Source organism: Symphalangus syndactylus, chromosome 13, assembly GCF_028878055.3.
Source record: "Symphalangus syndactylus isolate Jambi chromosome 13, NHGRI_mSymSyn1-v2.1_pri, whole genome shotgun sequence".
Classification (NCBI taxonomy): domain Eukaryota; kingdom Metazoa; phylum Chordata; class Mammalia; order Primates; family Hylobatidae; genus Symphalangus; species Symphalangus syndactylus.
In genome coordinates this window covers 27,244,900-27,261,676 of record NC_072435.2, presented here as the reverse complement: position 1 = coordinate 27,261,676, position 16,777 = coordinate 27,244,900, and the positions used below count along the sequence as shown (strand labels likewise).

Below are 16,777 nucleotides of genomic sequence, written 5' to 3'. Positions count from 1 at the left end.
GGCATTACAGGCATGAGCCACCACACATGGCCCTTGTTTCATTTCTTGCCATGGCTTGTAGCACCACCTGACAGCCTATTTCTTTATTCTTTGTTATGGAGACTTCCTGAAAAGAATGTAAGTTCTACAAGGGCAGAAGTTTTTATCTGTTTAACTCATTGGTTATCACTTGTCTCTGCAACAGTGCCTGGCTCATGATAAGTACAAATATTTGTTGCATAAATAACAACACCCAGGAGAGTGCTTGCACATAGTCAACACTGAATAAATGTCTCCTGAGGAAAATAAATGAGTGCAACACTTTTTTTGGACACTCTGCAAATTCGAAGGGCTGTTATTAACATTCTAAGGTAATATTTTATGGGAACCATGCAAATAATAATAGTGACAAATGCTTGACATTTATTCTTGTAACAATTCTACAATTAAAAAAAATTATGAACCCATTTTACAGATGAGAAAGCACAGAGACTGTGAGTTTTATAACTTGTCCAAATCAAGGATTTGCACTACATTTTAGGGTCATGGACAAAGACGTAGCAAGGGACACTGAACAAGGATGTTCATGGAGGGGATACAGGACCGAATATTTGGTAGACAATATAGTTCAGGCAAGGAGACCCTTTGGTATACTGAACCCCCTAACTCTAGAGACTAGGGTGCCATTGATTCAGAGAGGGAATGTTGGCGGAGGTGGGGTATTGGAAGAATGTGGGATGTAGGTTGGGTTGGGACATCTGAGACACCCATAACAGTGTGAGAATGAACCATTCTGAGGATCCAGTGTTAGCTGTGGTGAGTCACAGAGGTACACAGAATGTTGTCAGGGCGGAAGAGTGTGGGCATAAGAGAATGTTTTCAGGATGAACTATCATGGGAGTCTAGAACCTTCTTGAGTGCAAAAAATAGAAGGTCTAGGATACTGGCATTGAATAAATACTTGAAGAGTTAGAGGATGTTGTCAAGGATGGTCCATTTATAGGACATATATTGTTGAGATGGGCTGATGGAAATATTTAAGAATGTGCCACAGACAGAACATTCAGGTGGTGATCTGGGCTCATAGAAGCCACGCTGATGCAGTTCAGAGACCTGGGCCATTGTCTGCGTTGGGACATTCAGGTTGTTGAGACGTTTCAGGGACGCAACATCTGGGAGGCTGCAAGCCTGGCAGTGCCTGAATGCTTCTGAAACATGGAATGTCAGCTGGGATTGAGCATTTTTCAGGACATGGATCACTGGTTCAAATGGAACACTGGGAATAAGGAGCAGAGAAGGGCTCAGCAGACAATGTGAGGAAGTCATGGTGACAGGATGGAAGCCGGTGCATTTCTCAACTTTTATTGTGGGCCCTCCAACCATTTTTGCTGCTGGGTTTCATATTTTCGGATTGTTTCACGGATCCACAGGACGTATCTTGAGACACGGGTGTAGACACCAGGCCGGTCAGGTTGCCCACATGGGAAGTCTCCCCAGGAGACGATGCCATACAGTGTTCTGTTACAGACCAGGGGGCCCCCAGAGTCACCCTGAGTTGGGGAAAGAAAGAGAGAGAGAGAGGTGGATCCTTGCTGGGGCTAAACAAGGCAGGGACAGGGAGATGTGGGGAGAGAGTGAAAGATGGAGAGAGACACACACAGAGAAGGAGACTCAGAGAGGCAGAGTCAGATGCACACAGTGTGAGAGAAAGCAATGAAGACAGTGAGAAACAGACAAGAAGACAAACACAGAGGGACAGACAGCCAGAGACAGAAGTAGGGACAGAAAGACAGAGATAGGCCCAGAGAAAGAGAGACACAGAAAAATTTCTGTGTTTTTCTCTGTTCCTCAGTTTCATTAAAATGGTAACAACTTACTTCATACCCATTTTTGTTTCCCTGGTACTAAATCCCACCTTGAACCCCCTGCCCCACACCAGCTGACCCTGCTCCTATTTTAAGGCTCCTTTGTGTCTCTCACTATTGAGTGAACCCATCCATATCTGGGCAGGGTATGCAATACACGTGTAAGTCTATTTCTCTTCCTGGGCCCAAGGCAGACATCACTAATCGATCAAGGCACATATCATTAATATAGTATCATACTCTTTCTCACTGAATCAAATCTCAACTTCTTTATTGATGAAGGCGGTTTTTTGCTCATGTAGTATCCATTTCCTCTTATTTTTAAAAAATTAAACATTCATTTTTAAATTTTTATTTATTTATTTATTAGAGACAGTGTCTTGCTCTATTTATTTATTTTTGTTTTTGAGACAGGGGCTTGCTCTATCATCCAGGCTGGAGTGCAGTGGCATGATCATACCTCACTGCAGCTTTGAACTCCTGGGTTCAAGTAGTCCTTCTGCCTCAGCCTCCCGAGTAACTAGGACTGCAGGTGTACTCCACCACACCTGGCTAATTTAAAAACCTTTCTTTTTCTTTTTGTAGAGACAGAGTCTCACTATGTTGCCCAGGCTGGTCTCAAACCCCTGGGCTCAAGTAATCCTCTCACCTCAGCCTCCCAAAGTGCTGGGATTACAGGCATGAACTACTGTACTTGGCCATTTCCCCTTATTTTGGTAACAGCCTCTCCTGATTTTTTCATTTGGGGAACCGCCCTTCTCCACTCCCAATCCATGCAGTTTGTCCCTGCCCCTCTCCAGCACCCACAGTTAACTATGTGACTGAGGCTTGGCCCATCAGAGAATCCCACAGCTCTGGTGGAGTGATGGCTCAAGACACATGACTTAGGTCAGCCTAGTGAGAATCATGCTCAAGATTTTTGTGTGAACTATTGGAAAAGAGAGGTTCTCTTTCTAATAGGGTTGCCTAGAGGGTAGGATGTAAGCTCAAAGCTGCTGGGTCCATCTTGTCATGGGAAGAATCTAACCAAGAATGAAGCCAAAACAGAATAAAGAAGAGCTGAGAGTTAAAAGAAAGAATTCCAAACACACAATTTGCATACCTGGATCCATCTGTGCCTAAAGCCAGACAACCTGGATTTTCAGTTACAAAAGCCAGCATTTTGTTTAAGCCAGTTTGAGTTGGTTGTCTATCACTCACAAGTGAAAGAATACCAACCTTTATGCATCTCAACACAGGGATCTGGGCAGCCACTCAGTCAAAGCTGGGGCTTATGACGAATTATTCCTGCCATCCCTGGGTACCCGTTTTTGTCTTGACCTCCTGTGTGAGGGGACATTGTGCCTTATAAAGATTGGTTCCCCTAAGGCTGGAAACAAAGCTTTTTCCCCAGCATCTGTCACTTCCATTCTGGCTTTCTATCCTGTCCAAGGCACCCACCAGCCTCCCGGCCTCACCTCACAGGAGTCTTTGCCACCCTCTTTTGTGCCGGCACACAACATGTTGTCAGTGATCTTTCCTGGGTAGACTTGACGACACTCCTCATCTGAGCGAAGTTGGATGTTGGCACATTGTAGAGTTTTGGGGTAATTCACTGGGGAGAAGAAAGAGAAGGTCTAAGGTATCCGACCTGGATAGGATATGGGATGAAGGTTAAATAGGCGAGTTGAATGGGTAAAGAATAGATAGAAAATTGAGATGGGAAGAGAAAGATGGGAGAAGAGATGAGCACCTATCTGGGTAAAGCAACGGAAGTGACAGAAATATGGAGGGACATGAGAGAGAGGCGAAGGGAGAGATGAGGAGAAAAGTGGAGGGAAGGACAAGGAGGGAAGGGACAAGAGAATGGGAGGTTGATAAGGAGAGTGGTGGAGCCAGTGGTGGGGAAAGAAAGTTGAAGAGAGGGAGTTGGAATAGGGAGATGGTCAGAAATAGAGAACTAAAGATGGGAAAAGCAGGAACAGGGATGGGAAGAGTTATGGGAGAGTTGGATAGGACGGTAGGAAGAGAAACAAGGCATGTTGAGGAGAAAGATACAAACATGAGGCTGGGAGAGAGTCAGGGATTGCTAGGGAGATGCAAAGGGCTCCTGTTGGTATATACATCAACTTTCAATTCACATCTATAATGTATTATACTTACTAAGTAATGATATATAATTATTAAATTGAAATATTAGAAATTTTATTAATAAGCATATTTAATATATTAAACATTTTATAAATTATAGAAATATAAAAATGTTATACGTATGATTTATATATTATAAATGATAAAATTCATTTACAGTATATAAGTATATAAATGTATACATTTATAAAATACATTTCTAATATATAATTTAAATATAGATTATATATTTATAATATATACATTATGCATAAATACATATTTAAAATTCATAATTGATAAATTTTATAATTTATAAAATACATTTAATTTATATACTTTTTGTATAATATAAAATATATTACTATATAATACATAATATACATCATATAATATATTAATATATATTAGATCTATTTATATTTCTATATATTCATGAATTTATATACTCATATATTTTTATATATTCATGCATTTATATTTATATAAAGGATGCAGCTAACTTTAAATATATATATATTTATTTACTTATTTATATTTTTATATATAAAGGAATCTACCTCAGACCTTCCTTCCCATCTGTGCCCCTGTTTCCCCAGTCACTCTTATGGGGCCCTCAGGCCACCTGTGTGGGTGCATACCCTGGGGGCTGGTGGTGGTGCCCCAGCCAGACACCCGACAGGTGGTGCCAGGGGTTAGGCGGTTGTTGTGGGAAAGGGGCAGGGTTTGGATGTAGCCCGTGAGCTGGACCGGGGACTGCAGCTCCAGAAGCATGATGTCATGGTCGTGGTTCAGGTGGGTGGGGCTTCTCCGGTATTCAGGGTGGGGGATAAAGTGGACAACTTCCCTCACCTGCTCACCAGCTTCCACACGCCCTAGAGCATGCTTGCCTAGGTAAACTTTGAGCCCCCTGTGCGTGCAGAAAGAGGGTGGTTAGGAAAGAAGATGAGCCCATTTCCATCCCCATCCCAGCCCCAACCTCTTCCCATCCCCAAACTAACCTCTTCTCCATCCTATCTTCCTCGTCTCCAAATACATCTCCCCCATCCTCAACTTTAATCCCATCCAAATCCCCTACTTTGATTCTATTCCCATACCCAATCCCCATATCTCAACCCCAAACCTCATTCTCACCCCCATGTCCATCCCCAACCCTAACTCCAACTCCATCCTCCAATCCAACTGTACCCCATCCACAATCCCAGTCCCATTCTCATCCCTACCCCATGCTCCCCTGGCCCCCACATACTCCTTTAGACAGTGTGCGGCAGTGAGGACCCATTTCGGGTGGACCAGGACTCCCCCACAGAGTAGCCGCCCTCGCACTAGTAGGGCAGCCTGCCAGGGCTGAGAGTGGGGGAAGCAGGTGTAGCCACCTGGGAGAAACCCACTGGTCCCATTGGTGTTGAGAACCTTGGAAGACTCCTGGGAGACACCTGGTAAAGAAGAGAGATTGTTAGAAAACTGGGATCCAGGGAGCAGAGGAGCCCTGGAGTTGTGGTTCCTGGGTTTGGGGAAAGGGTCAGATTATTGCCCTGGGTGACCAGGAACTGAAGATGAATTTGCCGACCTCTGGCAGTTGCTATTCTTGACCAAGTGGAGATGAGTTAGGGCAAAGAGGTGACATTCTTTTCCCAAGAAGTAGCAAATCCTCCACTGGGGGTTAACAGAAGAGTTCACAAAATGAGGATGTTGCTGATAGGTAAGCAGGAGCCTGACTTTCTCTCCACGTGCATTTTTTATATCATTCTACCAGAAGATGGATTTCAGGAGGTGGAAGTGAGATTGACCTACACATCCACCTAGGCAATATCTATCCATCAATCTATCCAATCATCCATCCCCCATTCATCCTATTGATTTGTCCATCCATCTACTCATCCATCTATCCATTCATCCATTTAGGTAGTCATCTAACCATCCATCCATCCTTCCATCCATCCATCTATCCATCCATCCATCCATCCATCCATCCATCCATCCATCCATCCATCCACTCATCCATTTATCCACCAATTCATCTGCCCATCCATCCATCCATCCACTAATCCAACCATCCACTCGTCCATCTATCCATCCACTCATCCATTTATCCATTCATCCATCCATCCACTCATCTATCCATCCACTCATCCATCCATCCACTCATTCATTATCCATCCACTCATCCATTTATCCATTCATCCATCCATCCATCCATCCATCCGTGCATCCATCCATCCACTCATCCATTTATCCATCCATCCATTCATCCATCCATCCACTCATCTGTCCCTCCATCCACTGGTCCATCCATCCATCCATCCATCCATCCATCCATCCATCCATCCATTTATCCATCCAATCCAACCATCCATCCATCCATCCATCCATCCATCCATCCATCCATCCATCTATCCATATATCCATCCATGCATCCATCCAATCATCTTTCCACCCATCTCTCTATCCTTTCACTACATATATACTGGTTGCCTCCAGGGCTTTAAATACCAGCTATAGGCTAATCATCTCCAGCCCTGAACTCTTCTTTAAGCTTAAAACTCAAACACTGTTGATTTGGATGCCTTACAGGCATCTTAAGCTTTGTATTCCCAACTTGATTCTTCTCAATCAAAACTGTTCGCTCCAGTATTTCCCACCTCAGTGCTCAGCCCCAAACCTGGGAGTCATCTTTGCTTCTCCTCTTTCCTTCATCACTCACAACCAGTTCCTATTGGTTTTATCTCCCAAATATCCACTTATCTCCACACTTCTGCCACCATCTTGGTCCATGCCCCATCTTCTCTAGCCCAAATGACTACAACATTAACCTACATCCTTCCACTTTTACATCCCTCTGATCCAGTCTTCTCAAAGTAGGCTGAGGACTCTTCAAACAAAGAAAGTCAGATGTTGTTCCCAGGCTCAACTTCCTTTAAAATAAGATCCAAAAAGCCTTCCCAAGGTGTGCAGGACTCTGTGCTGTCTGGCCCTTGCCAGCCTCTTTCACCCCATCTCCAGCCTCTTTCTTCTGACTTCCTCTAGTCCAGCCTCATGGACCTGGTCTTCAAACACACCAGGCATTTAAAGAAAAAAGAATTTAAATCATCTTGGATGCCCCCATATTAGACATTTTATACTTGCTATTTCCTCTCTCCGCACAGTCCTTTCTCCAGACCTGTGTTGTTTAATATGGTAGCCACTAGCTACATGTGGCTATTTAAATGTAAACTAATTAAAATAAAGTAAAACTAAATTAAAAATTCAGTTCTTAAGTCACACCAGCCATATTTCAAATGTTTAATAGCCTGAAGTGGCTAGTGGATAATTGGAAAGCACAGATATAGGATATTTCATATATACATATATGGAATATTCTACTGGATGACTCTCAGAATTTAAAGGTTGTATGTCTGGGTCCTTCTTAATTCTGAGAGGTCAGCTCAAATGTCTCCTCTTCAGAGAGGCCTTCCCTGACCACCTGGTCTAATGTTGACTCTCCTGGTCCCGACTCATCCCCCATTACATTCTTCTGGTTGGTTTTCATCAGAACAATGATTGCTATTCATTTCTCTTCACATTTGTATATATTCATTTTTAAAAATCTCTCCACTTTGACTGTAAGCTCCATTGACAACAGGCACCTTAACTGCTTTATTCAGTACCACATTCCCAGGACCTAACACAGTGCCTGGCACACAATGGGGGCTCAGTAAATAAATGCTGTGTGTGCCAGGTACTGTGTCTGGCATTGAAAGCACAGCAGGGGTCCGTAACAGGGAGAATCCAATCCTGCACATGCATGCCATTTTGTGACTGTGTGACCTTATGCAAATCACTCAGTTTCCCCAGCTGTCAAGTAGAAAAAGTAATAGTTCATCTCTCACTGCGTAGTTGAAGAATTCAAGATCATCCTGCATTTCAAACCATACAGCACAGCAGGTGGCACAGAGAGCACTCAGGCAGTGGGAAATGTTATTCTTAATTATTAGCTAAAACAGCAGGTCCCTCTACCTCCCTAGTTAGTTTCCCCAACTACAGGGCAAGCAGTGGGATTAGCCCAGTGGTTTGCAGTTAGGGACAGAAGTTATCGGTGAGCACAGGATCATTTTAGGTGGTAGAGAGATGAGATATAAGTAACATTAAATCGCACACTCAGACGCTGAGCCAGCATCCAGTTCTCTTTTAATCCTGATTTTGTCAAGGATAAAGTCTCAGGATGGTGCTAATATGGTTTTAACACCTCCCTAATCCTCACTGAGCTCATTTTTTAAAGCCAGGAGGACGCAGAAGCCTCATCAGGCCACCTAACATTTATTATGTTGAACCATCTGCAAAAGTTGTTTTAGGAAGGTCAAAAAGGGTCAAGTATCAGCAATTTCAGGTGGTCCAACCCAATAAACATCTTATTTTCTTTTCATTGTGCAGGATTTATTTCCTTCCTTACCTTCTATTTATGACAAAGAATTCTGTTCTCTGTTCAGGACAGTAATATAAACTTGAACATGCTTTTGTTTGAGTGAAAAAAAAAAAAAGAAAAAAGCTAACTTTAAGCAAATGATTAGGTCAAAAGTTATAAAAATGGTTTTCAGAGCCTCAAGTCCAGGATATGGAGGACACGGCGGATGACCTTGATTAGGATTCTGACTCAGGCATCGCCGGTGTCATTGGAGCAGGAGCCTTCTGTCTTTGAGTCCTATGTTTGTCTGCCATGAAATTGGAGTAATTACAATGCACCTACCTCGACAGGTTGTTGAGGACTCCGCAAGGTGTAGCATGTGGATCTCCTAGCCTAGGGTGTGGCACTCAGGAGTGGCACGGGCATGAATCCAGGGAGTGTCGCCAGAGGAGAAAAGCCACCCCACCTTCAGGCCAAGGATGGTGCCAGGTGCCAGGCACCCACAGACCCCTCCTTTTTCAGGTCTTGGCTCAAGGGTCAAGCCCTTTGGGAAGGCCTCTGGTCGGAAAGCTGCCATTACATCTCTAGGCCCCTGGCTTGGCTCCTTAAAGTCTTCACCTCATGTCAAGATAATTATTAACTAATTATTTGGATAATTGTTTGAATAACATCTGCGTCTGTCCCCGCTAGACTCCAGGTGCTGAGAGCAGGGACCGTGCCTCTGCTTGTACAGCACCCAGCACAGTGGATGGTGTTTAATAGCTGTTTGTTGAATGAATAAATGATTCATGAATGGGGTTTCCAGAGAACCTGCCTACAATGGCAGTGAAAGATGGGAACGATCCATAAGGATCTTAAGGACTACCAATTTGGGGTGAGGTCACATAGGTTTGGGGTCAACCCAAGGATTAAAATAACAATCTAGAAGGTTCTGGAAGGGACTGAGTATGAAGACAGAATACTAGAGGCCGGGCTCGGTGGTTCATGCCTGTAATCCCGGCACTTTGGGAGGCCGACAGGGCCACTTGAGGTTAGAAGTTCGAGACCAGCCTAACCAACATGGCGAAACCCTGTCTCTGCTGAAAATACAAAAATTAGTTGGGCGTGGTGGCGGGTGCCTGTAATCCCAGCTACTTGGGAGGCTGAGGCAGGAGAATCGCTTCAACCCGGGAGGCAGAGGTTTCAGTAAGCCGAGATGGTGCCACTGCATTCCAGCCTGGGCGACAGAGCACGGTTCCATCTCAAAAAAAAAAAAAAAAAAAAAAAGAGAGAGAGAGAGAATACTACTAATAAAGTAATAACGGCTAAGCGGCTTTCAAGTCCCTTCTACCTGCTGCATATTGAAGGCTCGACGCATTACCTTGTTTCAATATTCACAGTGGCCTTCTGTGGTAAGCACTTATAGATTAAGCCCATTTTCCAGATGAAAACAATTTAGGCACAAAGCAGCTGCTAGGCTACTGGCTCAAAGCAGCAGCGTCAGGACGCGAACCCGTGTCTTTCAGCTTTCCAGAGAGGATAGGAAGCCTTGAACGCGGGAGGGGCTGCTGCGAGGGTATTTTGGGAGGTGAGGGGTCTGGGGTCAGAGGGCCAACCTCAGCCGGGAAACCAGGTCACCTAGGGACAAGCAGGAAGAGCTCTGGGCTGTCCCCACTGGACCCGGCCCCGAGTGGGCGGGGGGCGGAGCTCGCGGCTCCCACGCCCCCTCCCCCTCCGGCCTGACCCCTCCTACCATTGTCCCGAGTGGCCGCGCCTCCACCCCCGCGCATTCTTACCTCCTGACAAGGCCAAGGTCAGGGAGGCGATCACTAGGGCCAGGGGCCACATGGCTCTGGGATCGGGAGGGGAGGGCAGGGTGGGCGGGGCCTGAGAAGAAGGTGAAGGGGGTGTTGAGGGCGTGCCCGGAACCTCCGCGTCTGAAACCTCTCTGCTCCTGAATCTCTCCTCCCCGCATTCACTCTTGACAGCCCTGACCCTGGAATCTGCACCCCACCTCCAGTTCCATCCTTGGTGGGGGTGCAGTGGCGAGGTGGGAGGAACAGCGTGCAACCCCCTGGGGCTCCGGCGTGCAGCCCCTCACCCCAGGAAGCCGTCCCTCCTCCCCTGCCCCCTGGCGAGCTGGGTGGTCGTGCACTCTCGCCCTATTCCTCCAGAGTCTGCCTTCCATTCCACCCCTCTGGGTCTGTCCACACGCTTGGTATTAGCCCAAGTTCTTATCTGTCCGCGCCCTTCGCCTCTCTCCGTCTCTGCAGGTTTCTCTCTAGATCTGAGACTCTAGCTTCACTCTCCCTCTCCCTGACTCAGCTGCCCTTCTGCTTTCCCCCATCCTTCATATCCCCTATTCTCTCCCCTTCCTGCCCTCCTCCGATCCCCGCCCCCGCCCCAGGCAGACCCTACCTGAGTGAGGGGCCCGCGAGGAGCGTCAGCCGCCAGCTGCCTAGAACTTCAGCCCCGAACCATGGCTTTTAACCCCTGAACTCCCTCCCCCAGCTCACTCAGCATTTCCTGGTCCCTGGCCTCCCCCTCTCCACCCCCAGTGGCTCAGCGGGATGTCTCCAGGCACCCCCCACCTGGGCTTGGCCCTCTGCTTGGGGCGGAGCTTCCAGGACGTGCTGGGACCTAGATCTGACCCCGCCCAAGCTGGAGTTGAACCCACTGTGAACTTTCAGGCATCAGGACCCAAAAAAGGGTAAGGGGAAAGCCCATTTCCTTCCCCCTGCCCCGCTGAGTTCCATGCCCATCCCTAACTTCAACCCATGCTGCACCCAGTTTTCTAACCTCTTCTCCAGCCCCATGCATAATTCTTAATAAGCCGTCAGCCCCCAGATGGCCATGTTCTATCCGATTCCCACCTCCCTATCCATCCCTAACCATACCAAGTACTCCAGCCTGTTCCTCAACCCCAGTCCCATCTCCAACCTCATCTCAGGTTTAGCTCTCAACACATCCAGGTTCCAATTCCCAGTCTCATCTCAACCCTTTTTCTTTTGAAAGACACAAGGACACCCACAATTATCCCATCATCCTGCCTCCCTGCTCCCGCCAACCACCAGACACAAGAAGGAAATCATTAGCTGAGTGGATAGAAAATCAACTCCCTTGGACTTGGATGGGGGCAGAGATGGGACCTGAGAAAGCAACATTTTCCAGAAATGGCCTTTTAGGAGCAGGGCCAGAGGGGGTGAGGGAGTCCACGGGGACCTAGGTGGAGAGGAAAAAGCAGGAGTGGGAAAGCTTTGAAGACGTGGATTGGGGGTGGGCGAGAGGAAGGAGGAAGGGGTGGTGTTTTGGGAATGAGTAGGTGTCTCCAGGAACTATGACTGGGTGGAGCCCTGAGTTAATCCTAGGGGGTGGAGGAGACAGGATTAGGGATTAAGGACTGAGGCGGGGTCAGAATTTGGAAGAAAGCCAGGGATGTGGACTAGATGAAGTTTGGAAAGAGTGAGAGAGTGGAGGTGTCACAATGAGGATAAAGAATAGAGATGGATGGGGCGCGGGCTCACATGGAAACTTGTACGGTCCTTATTGATGAAATTCAGGTTTGGATGTGGAGATCAAATCTAGCGTCAAAGGGTAACTTTTAAAACATGGTCTTACCTTGACTCTCTGACATATATGAAATGAACATATGTCAAAGATTGTATCTTGACTCATTAATAAATGGCAAAGCCAGTAAGATATTACAAAGAGCTATATGCACACAGACAACAAGGAATGCTGAAATGAATTTACAAATAGATGCAAAACTGGCTATTCCATACTGGGAGGAGGAGGGAAATCTATTGTACTTCCACCTGGCAAAATTCATGTAAACAGTTATGGACAAGAATTATTTGCATTGCTCTTAGATATCTACAATTTAGAGTCATAAAGTAGCTCAAAGACAGTAAAGGGTACAGAGACCTCATAAAATCAGATAACCCATCTAACTTTGCATTGGGGACACCTCAATGTCCAATGTTGGGTCCATTTCAAAGTCTTTTGCTAAGAAGAAAAATATGGCTTAATATAGGAAATCAGTAGAGTCTGTGGTTAAGGATGGGCCTCATGACAGCATTAGGAATGCAATGAGTTTGGGGAGGTGAATGAAAATTGGATGAGGATGGGTATAGAGTTGGCGGTGATAGTTGAGCTGGTTTTGGAATAGGATTAGATTGTAAGATGGGTGGTATCTAGGGATAAGTTGGTGATGGGGTACTGTTGGGTTGGGGCTGTAGATGGAACCAAGATTGAGGTTTTGGATGGGGAAATGTTGAGATGTGGTTGAGCTGGAGTTGTGGGTTGACATGGGTGATGAGGAATAGCCATGAGGTTGAGTGTCTATGATGCAGTAGGTTTTGGTGGGGGTGAGCTGGGTCATACCCCACCTCTCAAGGTGAAGGAAAGGTCACTGTCTTTCTCCACCCTGGACTTCTCCCACCTCACAGGGCAGGGTCTGAGTTGACTTTTTGAGTGGAATTGTGTTCAGGTGGTGTGGCTGGAGGTAGGATGCCAGGTTAAGTGAGGCAACCAGCTTGTGTGGGAAATCAGGATACTTGTGCCCTCTTGTGACCTGGGTCCATGCTTCCAGAGAATCCTTTCTCACTTGGGAAAGGCTGGAGCCTGGAGTGAGGGTGGTTGGCCTTGTTATTTGCTGAGGGGTGAGTGCCAGGTCAAACTGATGTTAGGGGTTATGATTGGCCGAACGCGGGTTGGGTAGCTCTGGTTGAAGTGAGGTCATGGACCCACTGAGGGCTGGGCACCTTCCACCCCCTCACTTGATGAACAAGCCCATGGCTGAAAGTCACACGCAAACTGGACCAAATCCAAGTGCACTTCTCTCACAGGTGCAGGTCTTTCCTCCACCACAGAGAATCGGGCTGGAGAAAGAAGAAGAAAGGACCTGAAAAAGGGATGGTGTTCCTAGTGGTTCTGACCTCAGACTCTCGAGCTAGACTGCCTGAGTTCAGGTGATGTGACCGCTCTGTGCCTCAGCATCCCCATTTGTAAAATGGCACAATCAATAGCACTTGCCTTATGGAGAAGGGTTAAATGGATTAATACCCAAAAATGCTTCGAAGAGAGTGTGGCATGGACCAAGGGCCACAATGCTCCTGTGAAATAAGTAAAGCTTAAGATGGAGGCATCCGACGGTTCCGGGAGGCCCCTCCCTAGCTTGGCTTCAAAATAGGATTCTTTGTCAAGCAGGAACTGGAACTTCTGGTTGGAAGTGCTAGCTGGGATGAGAAAGTAGGCCCCACACCCAGGCCCAGAGGAGGGGCCCCAATGCAAACATGAAGGGAGGGAAAGACTGAGAGACACAAAGGGCTAAATACACAGAGACAGAAAGATGGGGCAGGTGGGAGAGGACAGAAAGAAAATTCAGAGAAGGACAGAGGCACAGAGGTAGAAAGAGAGAGATGCCCAGTGAAAAGCAGACTCTTGGTGAGAAAGAGGCGCAGAGAGTTGAGAAACATGGATTCTTCTTTAGAGCTGGATCCATGTTATTCAGGATGTGGCTCCAGTCATCATTGCATCCCAGGCAGCAATAACACATCATTTCCATCCATCAGGATAGCAAAAATTAGAAAGGTCGGTCTTGCCACCTACCTGCGTGCCCACATCCTCTGTCTCCTCTCCCGTTTCTCTAGATGAACAGTCTGCACCTGCAACTAAGATAGACGCCTCCACTGGTGCTGGTATCCTGTCCCCTCTTGCCTTCTGGAGGGCATTGCTCCAGCCAGCAGTTCTCTGTTCTCTTTCCGGCAACATGTTTTCCTTCTTCTCCAAGGAGCAGCCCCATTAGCCTGCAAATATACTACAGTTTCTCCCTTCTCTCGTTAAAATTTGAAAACCAACAAAAACTTTCTCCCCACTCTCATGTTCTCCTTCAGCTCCTGGCCCATTTTCTGCTCCGTACAACTGCAATCCTTCCCTAAAAAGTTGGCTAAGCTCACTGCCTGCAATTCCTGTCCTCCCGTCCTCCCTGGAGCCCACACTATGAAGGCCTTCTCTCCCATTGCTGCATCAACCATGCCCCTCTTTAGGGCAACAGTGACCTCCATGGTGCTGAATCCAAGGGCCGTCTCTTCAGGTTCATCTTACTTAGCAGCAGCATTTAACAAGTGGACTACTCCCTGTTTCTTTCCTTGGCTTCTGGGACACTATGCTCTCCCGGTTTTCCTCATCACTCACTGGTTGATTCTCATCCGTGTCTGGCGGTGGTTTCTTCCTGTCTCCCCAGTCTCTACATGGTGGAGCACCTCAGGCTTCGGTCCTTGGCCTTCTTCTCTCCTCTGTCTATATTCACTCCCTCGGTGATCTCATCTGGTCTCATGGCTTTAAATACCATCTACATGCTGATGACTCCCAAATTTATGTCTCCAGCCAGGTCTGACTCTCAACCTCTCCACTTAACATACAGCTGCCTACTCAACATCTCCATGTTCAAAACGAACTTCTTTTCTCTGCCCTTCCCATGTTCCAAACATACTTCTCTTGTGGGTCTTGGGCTTCTCAGTGGATGTTCACACCATCCTTTTCATTACCTGGTCAATACTTCAGTCTCACCCTCGAATCCCTTTTCTCACACCATACATACATTTTGTTACCAAATTCCATCAGTTCTACCTTCAGGGTGGATCCAGAATCTGACTGTTTCTTACCACCTTCCATCTTTGCGGTCCCACTCAGCCTGCATCATCTCTCACCTGGATTACTGCAAGTTTCCTATCTGGTCTCTTTGCTTCTGCCCTTGTCCTCCTACACTCTAGTTTTAATGCAGCTACCAGAGTGACCTTTTAGAATGTAAGTCAGAGCAGATCACTTTTCTCAAATCCCTGCAGTAGCATCCACTGCACTCCAAGTGAAAGTGGCATTTCCTTATGGTTGGAATATAAGGCCCAAGACCAACTGGTCTCTGATCCTCCTCTGATGTCATCTACCATCTTCTCTTCTCTTGTCCCTCTAATGCCGGGCATGCTTCCATCTCAGGGCTTTTGTACCTGAAACCCTCTTCCCCCAGATGTCTGCATGGTCCCCTGTATTCTTGTCATCTTCTTCATGAAGGCCCTCTTGACCACTGTACTTCGGAGTCTCCAGGACAGGTTCAGTGATTCACTAGAAGGACTCATAAAACTCAGAAAAGTTGTTATAGTTTTGTTTTCTTACAGTGAAAGGACACAGATTAAAATGAGCAAAGAAAAAAGGTGCATCAGGCAGAGTCTGGGAGAGACCAGGCATGAACCTCCACCTGTCTTCTCCCAGTGGAGTTTGTGGACAGTACATAATTCCCCCAGCAATAATGTATGACAACACGCTGGAGCATCGCCAGCCAGGGAAGCTCACCCAAGCCTTGGTGACCAGGGTTTATACTGGGGGTTAGTCATATCGACATGACTGCCTGTTTGTGTGGCTGACCTTAGCTCCAGATCCTCTAGAGGTCAAATTGGTACATGTCCCCAGGTCCCCACCATAAGTCACATTGTTACAGATTATCTGGCATGGCTCAAGCTCCAGAGAAAAAAAGACATTGTTACTTAGCAGGATATTCCAAGAGCATAGAGGTTATCTCCCAGAAGCCAGGCAAGGGCCAAAAGTTTCACCGTAGTGTGCAGGGTTTGGACAGTCCAAGCCTACTGGGTTGTACAACCACCCAACATAAAATTGCACCTCTCCTCTGACATTCTCTATCCTGTTACTCTGCTTTATTTTCCTCTATGCTATTTACTCCCATCTGTCAGATGTAATGTTTTCCTTATTCATTTGTTTCTGTCCGCCTCCCCTCTAGAATGTGAACTCCCTGAGGGAAGAAATGTTCAAATATTTTGCTCCTAGAACAATACCTGGTACACAATCAGATTTAATGAATATTTGCTGAATAAATAAATGAACTATGGGCATTAAATATTTACTGAATGAATAAATATGTGTTACAGGCCTAGAAAATAGGGTTTGTGACCAACTCAGTTTACCACTGGAGGCTATATGAGCAAACAGAAAACTGTTCTGGTGAAAGCAAGATGTTGGAAAACTGACAACTGCATCTGCCACCAGAAAAGGTGCTGAGGGCAGTCACGCCTCAAGCGCAGTGTTCCTTGTGATTATCCAAAAGAACATCTGAAGCCTGTTGTACAAAGAAAGCAATTATATGTACCTGTGATAAATCAAACAGTTGATCAACCGTTACCTCTCCCTCCCTGCTCTTTCTACCTAACATAAATGAAGGGCTGTAGAAGCTCAAGGCTGTCTTTGCTCACCAGAAGCAAGGAGCCCCCTGACACATTCTTTCAAAACAGATCTCTTGTCTTTATTTCTGCGTTTGTCCCCCTTCATTCACTTCCGTAGGAACTGTCAGTGACAAATATGGATATTGTTGAAGGTGTGGAGAGGGAAGAAACCTTTTTTTTTTTTTTTTTTTTTTGAGATGGAGTCTCTCTCTGTCGCCCAGGCTGGAGTGCAGTGG

General features: G+C 46.3%; 1 protein-coding gene and 1 long non-coding RNA gene across 5 annotated transcripts; one reads left to right on the top strand and one right to left on the bottom strand.

Moving 5' to 3' along the window:
* Positions 1-382: 382 nt before the first annotated feature.
* KLK13 (kallikrein related peptidase 13) lies at positions 383-10,186 on the bottom strand. Of its 4 annotated transcripts, XM_063614831.1 has the most exons (6): positions 9,665-10,029; positions 8,677-8,952; positions 5,203-5,389; positions 4,595-4,863; positions 3,302-3,438; positions 1,327-1,529 (listed from the first exon to the last, which is right to left on the bottom strand). In XM_063614831.1, the coding sequence occupies exons 2-6, from the start codon at positions 8,711-8,713 to the stop codon at positions 1,341-1,343; spliced, it is 819 nt and encodes a 272-aa protein (XP_063470901.1). In that variant the 5' UTR covers positions 8,714-8,952; positions 9,665-10,029; the 3' UTR covers positions 1,327-1,340. The 4 variants fall into 4 exon arrangements, with proteins under 4 accessions (XP_055093166.1, XP_055093167.1, XP_055093168.1 ...); XM_055237191.1 differs by lacking the exons at positions 8,677-8,952; positions 9,665-10,029 and adding an exon at positions 10,110-10,186 and having other exon boundaries at positions 383-1,529; XM_055237192.1 differs by lacking the exons at positions 8,677-8,952; positions 9,665-10,029 and adding an exon at positions 10,110-10,186 and having other exon boundaries at positions 383-1,529; positions 4,814-4,863.
* Positions 10,187-10,230: 44 nt separating this feature from the next.
* On the top strand, positions 10,231-16,505 carry LOC129461172 (uncharacterized). The gene is made up of 3 exons (XR_008650409.2): positions 10,231-10,363; positions 10,825-11,023; positions 16,251-16,505. It is a non-coding gene; the product is annotated as an uncharacterized lncRNA (long non-coding RNA).
* The last annotated feature ends 272 nt before the right edge of the window (positions 16,506-16,777 follow it).